Source organism: Ylistrum balloti, unplaced genomic scaffold (assembly GCF_031769215.1).
Source record: "Ylistrum balloti isolate Yb309-2 unplaced genomic scaffold, AGI_CSIRO_Ybal_v1 Utg369672, whole genome shotgun sequence".
In the NCBI taxonomy this organism is placed as follows: Eukaryota; Metazoa; Mollusca; class Bivalvia; order Pectinida; family Pectinidae; genus Ylistrum; species Ylistrum balloti.
The window spans coordinates 2,057,121-2,080,609 of record NW_026781917.1 but is presented as its reverse complement, the minus strand read 5'-3'; the positions used below and the strand labels follow the sequence as shown (position 1 = coordinate 2,080,609).

Sequence of the window (23,489 nt, the reverse complement as noted above, 5' to 3'; positions counted from 1 at the left end):
AGACTCTTGTGTTTTGACAGCAACGTTTACCTGTCTAAACAGCAACACATCTGTAATGAAAATGTCAATTATCCTTATATCCTTGTTACATCTAGATAGCATCTGCCGTGAACAATTGTGTGAAAGATGTTGTTTTATCGGGAATTGGCTTATGGTAGGTCGATCATTAGGGGTGTCGATGTCGTTAATTGGACACGAGTTTGTGATTTCTGCAGACATAACTTAGTAAACTAGTGTATTTGAATACTTTTCCTTTTTGATCGACTATTAAAATAGCAAGAAACACAAGATATAATTTTGTTGTTTTTACACTATGTTGCCGATTTTGTTTTATATTTTTGTACATATTTAGTCCAGTGAGCCCTTCACTAAGTCTTAATGTCAAGTGAACTTGCATCTAGAGATCTGTGAACTTGTTCCACGGTTACTTGATCCTTGATATCCAGTGAACTTGATGTCTGTAAGTAATGAGTAACCTTGTCTATTTTCTTGTCTTCCAGCAACAACAGTTTTGGTCTACAGACAATACAGGAGACTCGTTTGACATCTGGTTTACAAGAATCTGGATCTGACCCATTCGCTCAACAGGACACTCCATTTGGAAATACAGGTAATATCTTCCTGTCATTGACCTTCTCTAAGATACACCCTTCAGCAATGCTAGTCAGTTGTCTGTAACATAATGTTTAAAGAATTAAACAGGTCTATGAGTGTTAACTCAGTTGATAGATCGTCAGACTTTGTAATGTCAGATGAAGATGTGAGGTATGCAATAGTCCCTACTGGTGGTGGTGTGTGGTTTGATGATCCCTACTGGTGGTGGTGTGTGGTTTGATGGTCCCTACTGGGGGTGGTGTGTGGTTTGATGATCCCTACTGGGGGTGGGGTGTGGTTTGATGATCCCTACTGGGGGTGGTGTGTGGTTTGATGGTCCCTACTGGGGGTAGTGTGTGGTTTGATGGTCCCTACTGGTGCTGGTGTGTGGTTTGATGATCCCTACTGGGGGTGGTGTTTGGTCTGATGATCCCTTCTGGGGGTGGTCTGTGGTTTGATGGTCCCTACTAGGGGTGGTGTGTGGTTTGATGATCCCTACTGGGGATGGTGTGTGGTTCTATGATCCCTACTGGGGGTGGTGTGTAGTTTGATGATCCCTACTGGGAGTGGTGTGTGGTTTGATGATCCCTACTGGGGGTGGTGTGTGGTTTGATGGTCCCTACTGGGGGTGGTGTGTAGTTTGATGATCCCTACTGGGGGTGGTGTGTAGTTTGATGATCCCTACTGGGGGTGGTGTGTGGTTTGATGATCCCTACTGGGGGTGGTGTGTGGTTTGATGGTCCCTACTGGGGGTGGTGTGTAGTTTGATGATCCCTACTGGGGGTGGTGTGTAGTTTGATGATCCCTACTGGGGGTGGTGTGTGGTTTGATGATCCCTACTGGGGGTGGTGTGTGGTTTGATGGTCCCTACTGGGGGTGGTGTGTAGTTTGATGATCCCTACTGGGGGTGGTGTGTGGTTTGATGATCCCTACTAGGGGTGGTGTGTGGTTTGATGATCCCTACTGGGGGTGGTGTGTAGTTTGATAATCCCTACTAGGGAAGGTGTGTGGTTTGATGGTCCCTACTGGGGGTGGTGTGTGGTTTGATGGTCCCTACTGGGGGTGGTTTGTATTTCTCTGGAAGATCAAAAAACCATCCTGTGCTATTGTGTCCTTGGGCAAGGCAGTATTGAGAAGGCTTGTTGTTCAATGCTCAATATCTCAAAATGAACCAGACTGTTTACAGGAGGATAGACCCAGCAAACAAAATACAGACCATAAACAGTTCTCCTTACTTTTATATCAAATTACACTCTATTTCTAACGTGGGGAGACTTTGTTATATGAGGGCACCACTAGATATTGGTGTTACCTGACTGTACAGACCACTAGATATTGGTGTTACCTGACTGTACAGACCACTAGATATTGGTGTTACTAACTGTACAGACCACTAGATATTGGTGTTACTAACTGTACAGACCACTAGATATTGGTGTTACCTGACTGTACAGACCACTAGATATTGGTGTTACTAACTGTACAGACCACTAGATATTGGTTTTACCTAACTGTACAGACCACTAGATATTGGTGTTACCTGACTGTACAGACCACTAGATATTGGTGTTACCTGACTGTACAGACCACTAGATATTGGTGTTACCTGACTGTACAGACCACTAGATATTGGTGTTACTAACTGTACAGACCACTAGATATTGGTTTTACCTAACTGTACAGACCACTAGATATTGGTGTTACCTGACTGTACAGACCACTAGATATTGGTGTTACCTGACTGTACAGACCACTAGATATTGGTGTTACCTAATGTACAAACCATTAGATATTGGTGTTACCTAATGTACAGACCACTAGATATTGGTGTTACCTGACTGTACAGACCACTAGATATTGGTGTTACCTGACTGTACAGACCACTAGATATTGGTGTTACCTAACTGTACAGACCACTAGATATTGGTGTTACTAACTGTACAGACCACTAGATATTGGTGTTACCTGACTGTACAGACCACTAGATATTGGTGTTACCTGACTGTACAGACCACTAGATATTGGTGTTACCTTACTGTACAGACCACTAGATATTGGTGTTACCTGACTGTACAGACCACTAGATATTGGTGTTACCTGACTGTACAGACCACTAGATATTGGTGTTACCTGACTGTACAGACCACTAGATATTGGTGTTACTAACTGTACAGACCACTAGATATTGGTGTTACCTGACTGTACAGACCACTAGATATTGGTGTTACTAACTGTACAGACCATTAGATATTGGTGTTACCTTACTGTACAGACCACTAGATATTGGTGTTACTTTACTGTACAGACCACTAGATATTGGTGTTACCTGACTGTACAGACCACTAGATATTGGTGTTACTAACTGTACAGACCACTAGATATTGGTGTTACTAACTGTACAGACCACTAGATATTGGTGTTACCTGACTGTACAGACCACTAGATATTGGTGTTACTAACTGTACAGACCACTAGATATTGGTGTTACCTGACTGTACAGACCACTAGATATTGGTGTTACTAACTGTACAGACCACTAGATATTGGTGTTACTAACTGTACAGACCACTAGATATTGGTGTTACTAACTGTACAGACCACTAGATATTGGTGTTACTAACTGTACAGACCACTAGATATTGGTGTTACTAACTGTACAGACAGGCTTTAACAAGATCTGATTTAATTGTGCAAGTTTACATTGTATTCTTCAACTGATTAATGCAACATCACACTGCAGCATTATCTTTAGTGAAAGATGGCAGTATTATCTGTAAGGTATCAATGGGTTGTATAGAAATGTTAGTGATTTTTCTCACTCTTAAACTCTTCCACAGGAATTTTTCTAATGATTTAGTAAATTTAAGGTACATCTGCAGTGCCTTTAATATCTTGCAAAATATTTTTCAAATATTTGATTATTTTAAATAAGAAGAAACATTGATTTAATGCTTGTCACTTTGTTTATAGTCTTCCCAGACACTCCTCTGTACAACTACAGTCCCACTGGCACCACAAGCGGTGGCATCAGCCCCACAACACCTTCCACGCCTACGTCAATTGCCACTAGCACTGCTGCACCAGGATTCGACCAGCCACAGACGATGATGCAGAAGCTGATGGCAGACAGACGTCGACGTGTCAAGGAACACCAGATCAGATTCATGAAGGGTAAAATGTTTTGTTTGTACCTGGTGCTCGTGTGTTGGGACACCAGCTATGAAACACAAACGTCCAGTTCTCTAATTATAGTCTTGTATGTACAAGTAATACCTAGACTCTTTGTGGAGATTAACACCAGTAGCTTAAACATAGAAATGATCAAAACGCTTTGAGGCAAAGAAAAGAAACATTGATGAGAGAATTTTGTTTTGATATTTACCATAATCTCACATATTTAAGTAATGTGACGGAGTTCTTGTTCAGGAAGTGATATCAGTTTAAATGTATGTAGATCTGTTTGATAAACAAACCCTTTCTTCCTTACAGGACAAGAGTGGCCAGGCTTTGATTACCCCGCCGTAAGGAGTGAGAGTCTGTGGGACTCGGAATACCATTCCATGGAGAACAGAAACCAATGGTCCACCACTACTGACTCTCCACCGACTTCCTCAGTATGTACACTAGAACATTCCACATCCTAAACTTACATTTTCTGTAGAATAATATTACACATGTATTGCAGTGTCGTTAGAAATCTTGCTTCGTGTCAGTTAAACAGAATGAAACTAGACATGAGAAGAGGCTATAGCACCATTTCTGTATATATATATAATGAGTCCAATTTCAAAAAGTTTACAAAGATTCCATTTTGAAAGAAAATTGAATAAAGGTGTTACTTAAATTTTCAAGTTCATCAATGTCTGCTTAAAGATACATTTTAAAATGGCTGAGATTTATTTGAAGATTGACTGCCATTTATGTTTGAATTTTTCTGTTACTTATAGAGTGGAGGTCTTTGGAGCACTCTGACCAATAGTGCTAACTCTGGCTGGAACTCTCTGATGTCTTTCACCTCTGGATGGAGTGGCAACACTCCAACCTCGGTCTCCACTTCTGCCGATACCATGACGACTGAGAGCTTCAACGGCAATGATGGCACCCACTCTCCAACCCCGAATAGTACTCCCGTAAGTTTCACTACACTAGGCACCCAATCGACTGAAATTTTGTCTGTACTGTACGACCTCCTAACTGCTTACTGATTTATTGTCTTTGGATGTATTGGTTGTATCCTTGATCTTAATTGACCTGAGCATTTCTTTCATTACTCATTTATTTAGGCCTTTATGTGTGTGATTTTCATACTCAATACAGGACGCAACTGTGGACAAAATCTAAATGAAAGGAAAATCTTTCTGTGAATAGAATAACACGCACACAAAAATATTTGTCATTCTATTTTTTCAGTTTGAAATATCCAGATAAATGGAAGAACTTAATCTGAAATTTCACATCTTTGCAGTGAGTTAGAAATTTAAAAAGTCCATTTTCATTAAATTTATATATCTCTACATTAGATTCCTTTTCTTTTCTAGGAAAATGTTGGAACTTTCGACCCATTCAACTCAATGGCTAATATTTGGGGACCAAATGCTCCAAACACCAGCAGTGGATGGAACTATCCACCACCAACTGGAGATAATATGAACTATCCCCCACCAACGGCCGACAATATGAAATTTCCCCCTCCCTCCATGGAGGGTCGGAGTATGCCTCTACATGCAGGCGAGGCCAGAAGTTTCTCTGCACCAGCAGGCGACAACAAAGATCGTCAGTTACAGTAGACAATTTGAGAGCACAAGCAGCCTTCCATAGTTACCTCCCTTTAAGCCCTTTTCAGTATTGCTTTTTACACACTGATAAGTACATATTTTTGAATTTTTAATTAATGTCCAATTATTGTTTTGTTTTTCCTTTTAATTTTCTGTGTAGTTGATACCCCAGTCGTACCTGTTTGATCATGTTTGGGTCATGCTTAGTATGACTGATATGAAACTAATAATTATAGAAATATTGCCGAGGTTTGTGCTCAGTTCTGTTGCATGTATATTTTGGCAATAAATAAACATGACTTAATGAATATTCATCCCAACATTATGAATATTCATCCAACATTATGAATATTCATCCAAACATTATGAATATTCTTGCTCACTTTATGAATATTCATCCCTACAATATTGCCATATTGCAATTTGCTGTGTTGGTAGACTTGGAATGTTTTGAATTTTTTAATAACATTACTTTTACCTGTGTTTTATCAGGATTCAATGATTTTATAAATTTAGATGTGAACCATCATTGTTTTCTCTTTATGTTCCAGTAGTGATACACAAAAAAAAACTGTTTGTTCACGATTTGTTAATCATGTGTATTAGGATCTGGCTGTCAGATAAGCATTCTTTTTAAATTTTGACTATGTTAAGCCCCTGTGATAGTACTCCAAGGAAGGCTGCTTGTACTCTACAACTTTGTCACAACTGTAAATGTCACAGATACTGTTGTCATGACAACCTCATATTTGGTGTTGTGTTTGTATATTTTATGGGGAAAATTACAAGTAACTCATCTGGAATTTTAGTATGTGTAGAATTGAACCTTGTGGAAAAAGAAGGCTTTTGTTAAAACTAAAATACTGAAAAAATAAAAACAGTCGTTTCATTAACACTGCAAACAAATTCTAAAATTTACATGATAATTTTACAACCACATGATGCATTATCTACCTAGAAAAATCAAACCTGTTACCTGTTTTCAAACTAGAGTTTAAAAAAAATCATATTCCACTTGGTTGATTCCACATCAAGAATTCCTTAAATGAAATATGATGTGTTACCACATCAAGAAAGAACCAATTTGACAATATAATGTACCACTGGTTGAAAATTAATCCATCGGACCAGAGTCTTAAGGCCAACTGGTAGATGGTATAGATGACCAATCTGAGTGGTGGTACCCCCAAACTGGACAGTAAAACCGGACTTTACTTTTTATCCTAATGATACATCACAATCGTGTCCAGACAATGGAGTACAAAAGACATTCATGTTATAGAACAAGATGTTTTAAGAAAATTAGAGCAAAGATATTTCTGCTCATCTAATGATTTGTGCCAAGTTTACTGCAAGTAGTAAATATTGGATCTGTTTACTAGGTTCTGTTTATACTCTTTTTAATTTACATTAAAAGGGAGTGAATGTAGTGGAGAACAAACACCAGGCACAAACATTTTTAAAAATTAGATTTGCAGATATCTTTGTCAAATTCTCCATTTAGAATCCTTAACTAAGGCTATATAAATCCTCCACACCAGTGGTCTGTAAGATTATTACAACAAAATGTGACTTATCCCTAGGTAGGCCCCCTAATGTCTGATAAACGGCAGTCCCCGTGTGGATGGCCGCAGCAAGTTCTTGTGATGATCAGGCCTCTCCTTTAAGAAATCCATTGTTTTTGTTATGTTTGATCATTTCTTGTTGTCCTCTATATAAGTACAAGGCCAGATCGTCATGACAACTGCTGAAGCCCCTCCCACCGGTGATACAGCCTCCCTAGGACACACCCTACTCAATGTCCTGATCCTCTCAGGCTTCTTAAAATCCTCGGTTGCCACATATAAGTGCATGCAATGCGTTCTATCAGGCTTTTGTCTCATTACTAAGATTGAAGTTTATTGGTACATTTATAGCAATAAATAGCACTATTCAATTCATTTCAAGTATGTATACAGGAATATTGAAAGTATTTAACCATATAGATGAAGAACTTGCTATACATTATCTCCGCTTCAATCAGTCTTGTCACTGATTCATATTATTAATATTCTGCAGCTATTATAGGGATCATGGTTTAAAACTTGTTACGCATAATTATGAAATATTAGCTTTTGATTTTACCAATAAACAGGCTGGTTGTAATGAGAATATCTTGCGTCTCTTGGCTTAACATGTGGTAACTCTTCAGTCTTGGACAAGATATGGATCATGTCAACAAATGACAGAACTATAAATGTCAAAATTTTCAAGACCATTACATATTAGGTTGTTAACATGTGTGACCTGCATTGTACCTAGAACTTACTTGTGGTTGACTGAAGATTTTAAGATGCCGCTGGGTTGGTGAATAACCATCGATTTTGACAAAATTTTAACCATATTAGGATGTGACCTTGCATTAACTTCAGGGTCGTATTATCCCATGGTTGTAGAATACCTATGTAGGAATTATTCCCTCCTCTCTGTTTTGGTTTTGCTTTCCTGTAAGTTTTGCCTGACATTGATATACTTGTTCTGTTTTAAATTATGGCAAACTTTTAATAATGTAGTTTAAATGTACATCCCCAATTTCTCTCTAATTTTGACATCTTCATCTTGATTAGTCTTCCTTCTATCTTCATGCCTTCCTTTCTTGCCATGGTTCTCCTTTTTTGAAGATTTATTCTCTTAAGCTATCTTTCCTAGTGTGCTGTTTGATTAACCTGCCGAATATAATATTCTGTGCTATTTTTGTATGAATAACCCACCAGAGTTTAACGGATTTGCTACATTTTTAGGCTTTCTTTACTCATAAAGAATTGTTAACTTCAATGAACTCCGTAGCACCTCTCTAGATCAGAGGTTCTGATAGATATTTATTTTATTGCAATTTAATATGTTTTTTAATGGTATTGGAAAAGCACTTTTTTACAAATCATTAGGACGTGTTGAAAGTGATTTCCCTTCTGTATACTTATTGTTAAAGAAGTACTTACCCTATATAAACTTGAGTCACATTTTGTTGTCCTGATGTAGCGCTATCTCGTGTATTTTGCCCGATTTGAGACTTGTTGTTTCTGGATTGATGCCTCGCTCTGTGTATAAGACCAAAGTGGTCCAAAGTTGTCAGCATGGACTCCCTTGTGGGGTTCGTGTCTGGCTCACTTTATTTCTGTGGAGAATCTATGATATTACTATTTTAACAAACACAGTAACAATCTAGCTTCCACGTTATAAGCAAACAACTTTTGAAACTTTAAAAAAAAAAGACTTGAATAAAAAAAATGTTTTTACTGCATTTTCTTGTTTTTGTTGTTCATGAAGTAAATAGTTTGATCAGCAGATGCACAGATCTCACTTCTGTATACCTCTTTAAAATAATTGTGCTCTAAGTTCTGTTTTGTTAAATAGATGAAGTTGTGCTGATAATACCGTTTTGTAATAAGGGTTATCTCCCTTCTTGTGTATAACATTCTGATATCAACCCGTTTTCATTGGTATGAATATTTTTAAGAAGGTTTAATTTCTTATCAGTAGACAGTTTATCCAAATGTTAATGTCCGTGAAGGAACGCTGACAATTACAAGTGGAAATGAAATATTCCTTTGTGTTTTATTCATTTAGTGACTTCACTTGTTATCAGTTACTGTGTATTTGTAATATTTAGTGCTGTTTTCTAATCAAAATGTCTGTGATACTTTTCCCTTTCTTTGTTCCAGTTATTATTTATTTTGTCATTTAAGAAACTTTGATTAATCAAAATGTCTCTGGTAAAACTTATCTACTGTACAATGTGCTGAAATTGCAATTATCACACAATTGTACCATGTCCTTATTTTTGTAACAAAGACAATTGTGGCCCGAATGGTTCTGGCTGTCTTACCGGGATATATTTTTCGCTTTCATAACAGTGGTGATCTTGTCACCCACCACTGATCGATCTTTCTTTGTTCTTTGAAAGTTGGTACTTTTTCCTTCTATTTTCTGTTTTGCTCTTTATAAGAAATTTGAATGTTCCATTGCAGAAATAACTATAACAATCGTTAAACGGCTATTTTATTTCTCTGATTAGTCCCAAAATCAAACGGATGCAACTAGGGACTTCAGAAAAATCTATATGTAGCATTTCTAAAGCTATAGCAATTACAAATTTTCAAAGTCAAAATCCAAGATGGCCACATGTCAGCCATTTTGTTTTTCTGATCAGTCCAAAAATCAAACGAGAATAACTAAGGATCAAGAGGAACCTACATACGAGATTTGAGATAGATCTATGCAAATGGCCATTTGTCAGCTGTTTGTCAATCCCAAAATCAAAAGGTCACAATTGAGAACCAAGGGAAACCTATATATGATATTTGAGAGAGATCCATCGAGCACTTCTCATGAAATAGTGATTGCAAACATCATTGAAAATTTCCAAGATGACCACCTGTCCGCCATTTTGTTTTTCTTATCAGTCCAAAAATCAAATGGGCTTAACTAGGGACCAAGGGAACCTAAATATGAAATTTAAGAAAGATCCATCCAGTACTTCTCAAGAAATAACGATATCGAGAATTGTTAACAGATGGGCAGAACATGGACATAGGGGTATTTGAATAGCCAGATGATCATGGGCTAAAAATTGCAGATAAGATGGTCAGATTGAAACCTTTTCTTGTCGAAAGAACTCTTTTGTATATATATAGCATTTATGTATTGGATTTAGTTTTCAGTCAACATTTAGCTCATGAAAAACCTTTTGAACAAACAACAGACAATAATATTTTGGCTCTATATACTTTAATTATAGAGGACAATGATTGTTTCTGACCACAGACATTGTAAACAATGGCCAAACTATCTCTCATCACCATGGAAACCACTTTCCATTTTTTCTTAACAAGCTGCAAAAAATATCTTTATTTTTCACAAATTAATCATATTTCTAGCCCTGTAACATATTTCACCCTTAAAAAGAAATAGGAATTATATCCAAAGGGTTCCACGGCTGCGTTATACTCTCGTCCACTATTCTATATCCCACATTGACACAAATGAAAACTTTGAGCAATCGGAACTATCACACTATTAACAAACATTCACGCAACATCACACTAACAAAGTAACAATCTATACGTTACCATAGTAACCATATCTAACAAAATGCATAACTAGCACACCAAATAAAACATTCAATAATAAAAATGTTCCTCAGACTTTAATGATCTTTATACGAGGATTATTGCACTTTGACACTTGACCCTGTAACCCTGTGAACTTACAGGGAGATGAACTTATGACCCCACGACCTTACAGGAGATGAATCTATGACCAGTGGGATGACTTTGTGACTTGGTATAGGAATGATTAAAACAATATAGCATGTGTATGTTATATGAAAATTTAAATACATTTGAAAATTTATTTACTTTTAATAATTTTCAATTTTTCAAAAAAAATTTTTAGTGTGTATTGTCTTCTTTTTTTGTTTTTGTTTTTTTTTTTTAAATATTTCATAAATCTTTTTTACTTCAATCATTTGGAAAACCTCAAAATAATTCGTCTTTAAGAATGCTGTCATGTTGAAGAATAACCAATCATTGAGACAGATTTTCTTGATTTGTTTTCTTTTTTTCTGACCAAATATTTTTCTTAAAAGCTGTTGAAAAAAAACCGATAAAATAATCATCGAAGTAATTTGAATAAAACAATTATTAAAAACAGAATACTGATAACAATGAAAAATACCATTCACTCTCTATAACTATATTCCACAGGGTACATTTCACACTGTAATCACCAAAACAACATATAGACTTCTGTAAAAATTACCACATTCATAGAATCAATTGGTACATGGTCTATTTACATATTTACAACAGGTCCCTCTGGCAAAGGAACATATCTGTTCATTTATATTTACAACATTATGTTCTGCAATATCTATTGAAATACTGCAATTAAATAAGTTAATGATAAATAAAGACATAATTTTCTATATACAGCACTTAACAATGATACAAGGATGAATAACAACAAATGAAAGAAATCAGGGTCATACAAATACTTGAAAGTGAATCAGAGTTAAAAAGAAGTTTGAAAGAAAATTGGGGCACAGAGATGTTTGAATTATAAAAAATGTTACACATTTTGTACAATGAAGTTTCATTAAAAAAGGTTTGGTTAAGACACAGAATTGGGCAAAAATATAATCTGGGTATACTTAGCTAGGTATGGGTAATTGAATATTAAGGATAGCTGTTTTTGAAATGATATTTGATACAGGTAGTGAAGGAAAGCTGTTTCTGTACATTAATATACATAGACATAGCACCATGTTTCAGTGACTTTACATAAAAATAACTGAATTATATTAACACAAAAAATAATTTACACAAAAGCACTGAATTATATGATCTTTATACAGCAGGACAGACAATAAAACAGTCTCAAAATGACCTGGGGATGATGAGATTTATTGCTTACAGTAAAATGAACTCCTCAAACTTAACACTCCACACAAAAAATTTGGAATATTCTCTCGGAAGAAGTACTTATATTGACTTAAATTTACGAAGATCTTTACTCATTTGGTTAATCATTTCAAATAGCCACATGCTTCAACATATTTTCTATCAATATCTTCTACATCAACATAATGTTGTTACCATTCATTTATCTTAACAATGCGTTTAATGTACATGTAACCAGAAATTAACAGACATGATTTCTCTTCTTATCCATCATTCTATGTCAATCATTAATTAAAACAACAAAACAGTTCTAGGTATAACAGTGAATTAAACAAATTTAAAGTAAAATTTTATTAGAAAAATTTAAATCTGAATTTTGTTATCAGTTGACCAATAGTGAAAATAACCCTTATTTTTACAACATGTTCACTGCAATAATTTCCTACACTATGTCTTTATAACTTTTTACTTGAATCACAGAACATATCTGGCAAGATTTTGAAGGAAGGAAATTCAAATCACAGGTTTTAACTTCGTAGATCATCACCAGGGAAGAATGTGTCAATCAATACCAACTCCAGAACATTGTGGTAAAAGATATATACAAACAATGAAGGTAAATAACCAAATAAACAATAACAGGTAAATATTGCTTGACCTAGTACAGATTATTGCAGATTTCTGGAAGACCTCAGGGAAATGTTTGTCTATATTGCTCATAATTGACTAATACAGCTTTATGTTTGTCTGGGTCTTAAAACCTCTTGGCATTGTGTCAAATCTGAGACCGTAATTGACTCTAGTGCATCAAAACCACCAGTGCACATATAAAAAAAAAACAGTGCACAAATGAAAGTCACAAATTTCCATTTTGAAAAACTGAAAAAAAAATTCAAAATAGTTTTCTGTAGATACAATTCATACTGTCTGGTTTGCTTCTTGAAATTTCAATAAAGAAAGAAAGAAAGAAAGAAAAAACACAATACATGTTAATTCAAGTTTCTAAGTTTCATGAAGAATGTTGTTCAACAGGTGTGTGTAACAATAAACATAGGACTGAATTGCCTTCGTGTGTATATGAGGAAGTCTGCCAGGAAATTACCTCGATGACCTGAACTGTCTGTTTGTCAACATCCGGAGTTGTTAATAACAATGAGACAAAAGACTGCTTGTATGTTTTATGGTTTTGAAAGTTTAATGCTGAATATTTTCGTGATTTTCCTGTAACTAGTGAAATCTGTACCACACTTGCCTAATGAAATAAAGGAAAAAATTATACTTCCAAAACATTTGTTGAAAATGATATCATAAATTTAATCTAGGTAAACATTTGAGATTTAAAGAGGTCAATTTTTTTTTTTGCAGGGATATCATCAGAGAAATCCAAAGCAAATGATGCTTTGAAAAGCTAGAAGGTTTATTACTATAGGTGGGAGAGCAATACTTGGCCTGGTGGGGTGATTTGTCAACTTAATCAACATGTGTGTTATATATTCTTTAAAACTTTCACTAGCTCTACACAGAAATTATCCAGCATACAATGTATGCAGAAAGTTTTAATTCAGTGGAAATAATTCATTATGAAAAATTATAATGAAATTTGTGGTTTTATGCTGAATCCAGACAAAATAACTGGAACTGTTCTAATGTATCTTCATGGTATCAGTTCAGTGATCAATGAAGCACAAATGAAGATAAATGAACTGTGTATTGTGACTTCTCAGCCAACCGCACGTGTGTGTATTTCTGTGCTGCCTCCCACACACAGACCACTTAAACACTCACGATTGCATAAGCTTGTTCCTAACAAGCATTTGGCATTTTGGCAGTGAAAACAAATTATCTATACATTTGGTGAATACTGTCTCAACTGAAATTGCCTGCTAATGTACCGATCACAATTCTGTCAAGCTTCTGTCAATCACACACATGAGGGGCAGGGCTTAGCAACCATCATCACTGTCAGACATTTGTACTTGGGACAGCAATGAGCAATTCTTATACAATGCAATCATACTGTGGTACAGAGTTTTGTACCCTGCACCATGCACATTGTCAATCACACATCAGCCACAGGGCCTAGTTTGCCCCTCGACATTGTCGATCACACATCGGGGCGGGGCCTAGTTTGCCCCTGGACATTATCAATCACACATCCAGGGCGGAGCCTAGTTTGTTGTACACTGTCAATCACACATCAGGGACAGGGCTTTACAGCTTGCAAATACTAGCCATGCAGTGGACACAAACTTGAATCAAGGTTTTTATTTCCCCTGTTTTTGGTGTATATTTCTTCTCTGTCCAAATGGTTGCTTAGCAACATGACAGGACAGTTCCCTACATAAACTCTGACTGCAGCCTCACTTTCAGCTTAAACTTGCCGTAAGATCCTCCAATTTGCTGAGCAAAAAACTCATTGGCAACTGAGAAATTCTTCTGGGACCTAAGCCAGGTGATTGGTGTCTCTTCAATAATGAAGACATTTATCGGCGTTCACAGCTGCATGAACTGAACCCGCAGTTCAACAGGCAACAGCCTCAGGTTTATTGCTGGTGGAGTTGGTTGGCATGACAACCATAGGAAATGGAGGATCATCACCACTGATATTGGAATCTACTTGAACAAAGTACATCCTACAACACAGAAATAAAACATCATTAGCCAAATGATTAAACAGGAAATCCTTCTACATTTTGTTTGAGAGAGTATCAAACATTAATTTCCAAAATGACAACCCAAGGACATCATACAAAACAAAAATTGAAACAATTTCATACTTTCATTTGATCAAAATTCAGGTTGTGCAATCAAAAGAATATTCTCTAAAATAAATTTGCTATAATGCAATTTTACTTTCTTTTTGAAAAATGTATGCAGTTATCTCCCTTACCTCAATGTCTTTTCATATGCAGGGCCAGATGATCTGACCGTGAGAAGGCTCTATCACAGACGTTACACTTGAACGGTTTTGCACCAGTGTGTTTTCGGTAATGTCTGGTGAGTTCATCAGAGCGTGCGAACCGCCAGGTGCATCCTTCCCAATTACAGACATAGGGCTTCTCTCCTGTCAACATCAAATAGTGCATTATATTTCCGTTACAACAAGGTTAGAGACGACAGGTGATCCATTTACCTGTCTCCCCTCCTCCTCCCCACTAGGATCAATTCTTCCCTTCTCTCATTCCCTCCTCCCCTAGGCAATGTCATAAAACAGATGCACAATCTGTTTATTATCACCATTTTTAATCATTTCAATTCCAAACAGGAAAATATTAAAAATTACATTTCTGTTAAAAGTTGATTTCAAAGAAACAAATACAAGATTGGTCATTTAACACAAAGCATAGAAAGAGAAAATGAAATTACTCTTTGTTTCAAATTTGAGAAACCAAAAGGCAATTTTAAATTCATTAATAAATTCCAATTGAGTTAATTTTGTACAATGATAGCTACCTGTATGCGTTCGTCTATGAGCCTTCAAATGAGAGCTTTTTGTGTATACTTTGTTACACCCCTCGAAGTCACAACGATGCACTCGCCTCTTCTTCTCGCGTTCAAGGAAGGTATCCATCCCAGCAGGCACCGGAGAGATGGAGTAGGGATTGCTGACAGGCAGAGGGGAACTCGCAGTGTGTGGAAGTGTATGTTCCAAACTCTTGAATTTACTGAAATTAGCAATGGATTTATAGTTACAATTAGATATTTCATGTAGCATATTGATTCGTTCACCCAATGCCTGTTAAAAAGCTCACACATATCGATTGTAGTTTCAATAGAAAAGTCAACAAATGCAGGGCCAACAATGAGTCTGCAATTGTGTTTTACACACCATACCAACTGCTCGATAAAAATGGTGTATTGTGTTACATTCACCTCGACAGGACTGAACATCAGATGTCAATAAGCTTAACACATAAGTGATTGTTACACAAAAAGAAACTCATTCTGACACTGAAACTTTATTGCATCTTGAAAACAAAGTGAGCAGATGCTAACAAAAATATACCCCCCTCCCCTCCATCCTCCTCCTCTCAGACCGACTAATCGAATGTAGATCTTAATGCTATGGTGTGAATTTTAACTAAGTATGTTTTGTTGTTTATGGCTATCATTTACACGAGGTTTTTACTTTGAATGTGGTCAAAGGGTGAACTTTTGACCTTAAACTTTGACCAATGACCATTAAAATCTAATAAGAATAGACTTTAGTGGTGTTTCATACTGAAAGCTCAGGAGTATATAAGCTTTACCTATTTTTTGGCAAATTGGACCTGATTGACAAAATCAATCAAAGAAATCAAATTTATGGTGTTGAAGTTAAAAATAGGATACATACTCTGAGGCCTCTTTGATCCGTCGCAAGGACAATAGTGCTGCCGACCCGATCTTGTTTACTGCTTCCAGAGTGACATTTGGGTGGTCATCCATATCTACAACACATACAAGTACATGATCAGTAAATATTTGTTACTTCTATCAACAAAATATTGACACAGAAAACATCCACTGAATGATATCAGGATCATTTCTCAAAGTTCTGCTTTAAAATTTCAGTTTTTCATCAAATTAAAACTGAGTGCTCCATACAATATGTATGAGATTACCTACTTGTTCAATCTATAATGAAATGCCAGTCTCTCCCATTTTACTTCCCAGTACATATTTTTACCCATTTCCATAGCTGGGTCGGCAATTTTTTTTCTTCACTGTGTTTTCCATGACAAAAGATTCAAATATTTTTTTCCTTTGTTTGATTTTTCTATCTTTTTATCAATATGTAATTCCGTATCAATGTCTTACAATGTTCATGTAATATTTGAGAACTTCTTTTATTTTCAAAGGCGAAAAAATCGGAAAAAAATCGGAAAAAGAGCTGAATAATAAAACAAAAGACAGAGAAATAAAAGGCGAAAGATTAAAATTTTTTAAACAAAGAGATTTAGTTTTTACAAGGTACTTTCATTGACAAAGAACTGAAGTACTTGCAGACGGCCACTATAAAACCACATGTTCCCACATGTCATCAGGTAGCTACATATATCTGAAGACATGTTTTAACAATATCTCTCAAATCAACGTTTAAACACTTCAATTCCTATTCTAAACCTAGAAACATATCATTATTGACGAAACTTGTTTTGACAAGATTTCAGAAAGGTGGATAATCTCATAATTCTTTATCATGATTTTTGTCTGAATGGGATATAAAACATTTTCATGTAATCATCCTGAGGAAACGCTTTAAATTTGTCATAAACACATTCACATGGATGAATCCTCTACTCCACAGCTGTGTCGTGGGCGAAAAGGTCAAACACATCTTTTTTTTTCCAAACAGGTGAGAAACAATGGTTCTCACATGCACACGATGAATCATCCTTTTTTTATTTCACTTCCTCTTTTTCTATTTTCAAGATTTTCAGATAAAGGAGAGAGAATTACAGCCTTTTATGGCCTTTGTAAAGAATGAATTGATGTTTGGAGAAAATTGAGGACGATTGATAGATAGTGAATCAATTTGATGTTACTTGTAGAGATCAGGGTCCTTTGTTTTATTGCTGTTGGCGTGTTTCATTACGTAGGCCTCATATGGTACTCGACGCAGGTGTGTCTGTGTGTGTATACAAGATCCACCACTCCCTTTATACTACGGGAAAGGATTGGCCTTAACAATTAATTTACTAGGTCGAAGTGTCCTCAAATTGATCTCCAGCTCAACACAATCAATTCGACAAGACATTCGATATCAGTACCTGTGTCAGGGTACCTGAAGGTGTGAATCCAGCATCTGCATCCACACCTTAATACAACCTTACAGGTAGACTTTCTACTGTAGTAGCATAGGGTTTTGTTACAGAAAGCTTAGACTTGTCCACTTGTCCTAGAATTTAGATGGATTTTAACTTAGGACAGCGAAGATCACTGGTAATTCTAACTTGGACAGCCAAAATTTAATTCAAGATGACCTAAATTTAGGATACATCTGACCTATGACAGCTTTGATAAGAAACACAATTTCTTGGATAATAGACTTAGGATTCTCCAAACTTTGGATGGTTAAGATTAATAACAGCCCCAGCATGGACACTGCTGCCTTGGAATTGTCCAATATTTGACAGGCAAGACTCAGGATAGCACAATGTAAGGACAGACTCTACACAGGACAGGCAAAAAACTTGACAGATCTTAGATATGAAAGACCTAAGAAAGAACATTAAAGATGTAGGATAGCCCATTCCTAAAACTGCCTAGGTATAGGATAGCTTTAAGGTCCAGGCACAGGATAGACTACAGGTCAATAACCTAGTGCAAAATTCCATGGTTAAATCACAATAAAAATATTTACAATTTCTCTGCCCTCCTTACCTTGAATAACACCAAAAACACTTATAAAGTGATTTAATCAATTTTAGTTATCTGATATACATAAAAAATATTGTGTACAAATGCTTCTAATCTAACCTCTGACCTCTCTACAGTGTGAGGTAAACCAAAGATCTTACAAGCTGAGTAAAGATTTTAAAAGTTAACAGAATTTTTTGCAGATATCTTCACTAAATCTCTCATGTACCTTTGTATAATGATAGCTATTCAACACACATCGTGACAAGAAAACGCCCTATCAAATATCTGCAATGTCGTTCTCAGCTTGACTATTCGACGCATCGTCAGCTTTGCTGGCTTACTAAGACATTAAAAGAATATTTCAATGTCAATATTTTTATAATTATTGAAATTTATTGCAAAGCTGTATATGTCTAGATTCTTAATGATCATCTTTAACAAAAAGATGAAACACTTGCCGACTTGTAAAAAGAAATGAGGATTTAAGTGTTCTTTTCATGGCATGTTAAATTAACATTGCTTTGCTTCGGTTGTAAAAATGACAACAGCCTTAATGTTACTCTAATATGTGACCCACTAGCCCTGTCTTGCATGAGGTGCAAAGTCAGAGGATATGGCAGGCTGACTCTACTGCATGCGTCCTAGTACCGACAGCAAGTGCTTGATCATCAAGGCATTTAATAGTAGACAAATACACCATTCCTACCTGCTCTACCCGTGATCCACCACTTTGTGTGTGTCATGCCTGAGTGAACACAAACTATCTAACCAAGTCAATACACATACAAGCAGGTTTAAACACTGACATAGTGGCTTCGCACTCCAGGAGGGCTGTTGATCAATCAGGGCAGTACCATTCGGTACAATACCCCACCCACCCCACTCTACACCCTACAATCACCTTAACCTGCCAACACAGACACTCAAAGCCATCAAACGTTAAATAGTATGATTGATATTCAAAATTGAAAAAAAATACTAATATTGCGGTGAATTTTCCTGTCATAGGTTTTTTTGTTAAATTTGCTAGTCATGGTATTTGGAAAAAAATAGTTTCCTGAGGGGTCTTACTACCTATACATTACACAGGATTACAAACAAGCTTAAGCCATTGTCCAGTGTCCAAACATTGTCCAATCATTGTCCAGTCACTGTCCAGTCACTCTATAACCTTCACCTCAGCCATCCAGCAATTGTCCAGTACATTGCTGGCCATTGTCCAATCTTTTAAGCTACCAATGTAACACGTAGGTCAACGTCTTTCAAGCACCACAAACAAATAACTTATCTAAACCGAAACATGCACCATCACTAAAGCTCATTGCAGACAATGGCAGTAAGTAAGGAGATTTACTTGACTGCTGATCAGAGGTCAGTCAGGACACCATATTGAAAATGACCACAGCAGTGGACACAACTTTGGACAATCACCAGGAGAGCTGATTAAGGTCTCTGGCATGTTGTTATGATTCTGTGTAATGTAAATATTTCTTTGTATCGTGAACACAACATGTCACCAAAATAAAGCTGTGTGGAGACCAAACTCTGACAATGTTTTTCAGCTTTATGTATAACACAACAAATAAAATTTTGGAAACTGAATTTCTTTTTAAAACACATTAAAACAAGCATGAATATAGCCAAACAAAATACAAATAACACATTTCATATATTACGCTTTCATTACTTACAAATTTCTGTCATTGCATAATGTGATTGGGATTTGTTTGGGTTTCGTTTAATACTTCTACACAGTTTTCCCTAATACAGCTCCATGTTTCCCTAGCTTTACCATGATGACAATATATATACTCTAAACCTGCTGTTGTAACTTGGGCAACCTGCTGTTTACATCACTGAGGTGGACACTGACCTTTACGCTGTACCCGTAGATCAAGCCCCTGTTGCGTCCTGAATGTAATCTCACCAGGACTGCATGGCCGTTTGCTGCTAACAGATAGATCGACTGGTTCTGTCTGTACTGGCTGAAACATACAAATACAAACATGACTCTGAAATAACTTAAAACAAAATTTTCATCATTTAAATTACCAAAATATTAAATCAACTTTCATAATCAAGTAGATTTATAAATCTCTTATGAAAATACAATCTCTAGATATGAAATGCATTTCATGTCTCCATCCAATACTTGAAAATCCTGTTCATCTTTGTGTAAAATCATTGGTCTATAATGAAAATTTCTTTATAATGAGCACTTCAGTTAATGAAAAGCAGTCCATAAAAGGCACCTGTCTATAATGAAAACCTGTCTATAATGGACACACAACCATAATGACACCTGTCTGTAACATAAACCTGTCTATAAATGACACATGTCAATAATTAACACCTGTCTGTAATAGCACCTATCTGTAATAGACCCTTGATTGCAATGAAAACCTCTCTATAATGGTCACCTGTCAATATTGGCCACCTCTCTATAATGGTCACCTGTCAATATTGGCCACCTGTCAATATTGGCCAAATGTTAATAATTGACACCTGACTGCAATGACAGGTAAGAATTCCCCTTTATAACAGAGGTCTGTATATATATACACATCTAAAGCTACCTGTTCACTACAGAAAACTATACAATCAGGATTCATGATACAAAATATCACATATGTAGTTTTAATACCCTGTGACACACCTTACCTTAAATATCTCCCTACACTAAGATCAAAATTTTAACAAGGTGAGCTAGGTCAAAATAGCACATCTTTTTAAAAGATTTCGGAGCATAAACAACACCTTGTGGTAAGGAAGACATAAATCAGAGCCCAGCCACTACCAAGGCCTAGACAGCACCAGGGTGTGACAAAGGTGGAGTACATTAAAGTTTATAGGTAACAAGCTTAAACCCCAGGTGATACAGACGACTTGCCACACCTGTACTATTAAATGTTAATCAGGTAAGCTAAAACGAGATCTCTAGTCTCTCCTACGTCATCAACATATCAATCTGGTGTTAATACACTCATTTCCTTCCTTGCCTAGCTATCTTGTAGCTCCGTGCAACACGCCCTGCTGCCGAGGACAGGTACAGGTAGGATGGGGAAGAGTGAATAAATGGATTAGTGAAAAGTGAAAAAAGTAAATATTGACTTCATAGATAACAAAAGAATAAGACGATAATTTATACAATCTACACAATAATGAAATGACTGAAAAAAGGAGTGCAGATTTAAAATATGCATTCACGGCACCAAGATCTGAAAAACATCCAGAGACCCTTTAGTAGGTTTTACACTCCAGTTTGTTCTACATGTATACCTTCAAGTGTAAAATGACTGATTCTCTAAAATGGATGCTGGAATTTTGTTGTTTTTGTTTTTTCTCATGTTTTCTTAACAAAGTATGCAAAAGTTCTATATTCTCGTGAAATACTGGCTCCCCTAGCAATGGTTACATATGACCTCATGGCATTGTTGTTCATATCATATTATCTTCAAGGTGAAATAAATTATGTCTCCAACCGAGAAACGACATGCAAGATGGAGATTTCTTTCACTCCTTTATTCAAGTCTTACACGAGATTCACATACAATTGATTTGAATTACCTGGTATGTTTAAAAACCTTTTATCTTTAACACTTGGTCAGCTAAATCAGATTTTAACAACAGGTAAATGTCTTACTTTATTACAGGATGTATATTAAACAAAGTTTTTCTAATCTTCATATTCACAACATCATCACACCCTAAAAGTCCTCTCTAGTTACACAATCTTGACATTTTTTTACTTTTTTTTGTAAGAAACATGATAAAATATCTTTTGTAAACCTGTATTGTGGCAGCAGAATGCTAAACGCAGGTAGCTGTTATTTGGAAAACTGGTTTGGATAATATGAGAGGCATTGTGTTGGAAGTCAAAGAAAATATAAACCAGGAGAAAATTTGATAATGTATGAGATACATTTCATAGCTATATCACTGAATCACCAATGACAGGACAAGAGATTTAAAACTGCCGGCACAAATTTTTAAATGCCGAAATGCAAATCTTCATTTAAAGCACACACAAAATGTCATCATGAAGTTGCTATTTTTTAACACAATCATGTATTACCACCCCAGGTGGCACAGTTACCTGCAGATATGGAGACTTTCAATTAAACCTATTTCTCGATAATATTAACGTAAAAATCAATATAGGTATCAGAAGGCGAGGAGCTGAAGTGTTGATTTGAGTGTTCATAGGTTACAACAATATGGTAGTCTTGTTTCATATCTATAAAGTGGAGGAGATATATTTCATAATCGACAGACAGCTCCCTGGGGAGTCAGGGTTATCTGAGGTGATGTACCAGGAAGGGCCTGAATTTAGCACCCCAAGGTTGACACAACCCCAGCAAAAGTTTTCAACTATATAAAGTAAACGTTGTAACACTCATCTCAAGAAAATCTCTGTCATGATCTCAACCTTAATACTCATTACATAAAATAGACTACTGTTCCACTATTTGACCACGCTTGTCATTATTCAAATACCACAACAAGAAATTGTACAGAAAAGTTCTTGGAAAATTCAACGTCACCAATTGTTCACAAAGTCGCATTCATGAACCACTTAACCTCGGACAGATACAGACATCAATTTTCCATCAAACTTGTTGAGAAGTTGAAGTGTTAACATTTAGTGGTGTAATGCAGTGCCTGTCACCATGGCCTCGTAACATGACCCTAGAGTTACAGCCCCCAGGGTCACATCTGTACTGCTGTGGTTACAAACAACCCAACCTGGTCCTTGGGTCACCCTTAGCAGTCCCCGGAAGTTTTCATACAAGGATGTTCTGGCTTATTAAAGTCCCAGAATTTTTCTGTGTCAAAAACGTCATCTCTTAATTCATACATTAGTAATAAAAATGAAATCCACATTATTAAATGTCTATTTCATCCCCTGGGGATTTGATCCCTGCCCTCAGGCATGCTTTCCTCCAAATGTGTAATCCCTCAGAGAAAATATGGAATATATAGTGTATCCTCCCAGGGTTTCAAACTTCCAGTGGCAATTTACTTCAATTTAATTTAATCTAATTTGTGAATTATAGGATTGGTAGTACTTATCATATACAAAGGATAAATTGTACAAGTTACAAAAGCAGTGACGACAGTGAAAATCACACAAATAAAACACCCTCATATTAAAATCACCAGAAAACCCCAGGGGGTCACACTCAAAAGTATGCTATAGTCTGCCAAAGGTCACTGGGGGTAGGAAAGTTAATAAAATTATACTCTAAAAGAATTCTTGTCTGAGAAGTTAGGTTATGTGTATATATATGCTCTGACAGCGTCAGACAGACAGTTATAAACAATAGTAATGAAA

At 36.2% G+C, this 23,489-nt stretch overlaps 2 protein-coding genes across 3 annotated transcripts in view; one reads left to right on the top strand and one right to left on the bottom strand.

Annotated features, from left to right (window-relative positions):
- The window catches only part of LOC132562522 (transmembrane protein 131-like), a 55,247-nt gene extending 46,598 nt beyond the window's left edge, over positions 1-8,649 (top strand). Inside the window, exons 33-38 of the mRNA XM_060227271.1 lie at positions 100-154; positions 501-610; positions 3,565-3,765; positions 4,084-4,208; positions 4,542-4,724; positions 5,133-8,649. Of these exons, the coding sequence (XP_060083254.1) occupies positions 100-154; positions 501-610; positions 3,565-3,765; positions 4,084-4,208; positions 4,542-4,724; positions 5,133-5,381 (923 nt within the window). The 3' untranslated portion in view covers positions 5,382-8,649. The remainder of the gene's footprint in view (positions 1-99; positions 155-500; positions 611-3,564; positions 3,766-4,083; positions 4,209-4,541; positions 4,725-5,132) is intronic.
- A 1,470-nt stretch (positions 8,650-10,119) lies between these two features.
- The window catches only part of LOC132562872 (Krueppel-like factor 3), a 54,108-nt gene continuing 40,738 nt past the window's right edge, over positions 10,120-23,489 (bottom strand). For both annotated transcript variants that reach the window (XM_060227649.1, XM_060227656.1), the window contains 5 exons: positions 20,028-20,139; positions 16,146-16,239; positions 15,263-15,474; positions 14,700-14,873; positions 10,120-14,442 (listed from right to left, as the gene is read on the bottom strand). In XM_060227649.1, the coding sequence (XP_060083632.1) occupies positions 14,701-14,873; positions 15,263-15,474; positions 16,146-16,239; positions 20,028-20,139 (591 nt within the window). In that variant the 3' untranslated portion in view covers positions 10,120-14,442; position 14,700. The remainder of the gene's footprint in view (positions 14,443-14,699; positions 14,874-15,262; positions 15,475-16,145; positions 16,240-20,027; positions 20,140-23,489) is intronic.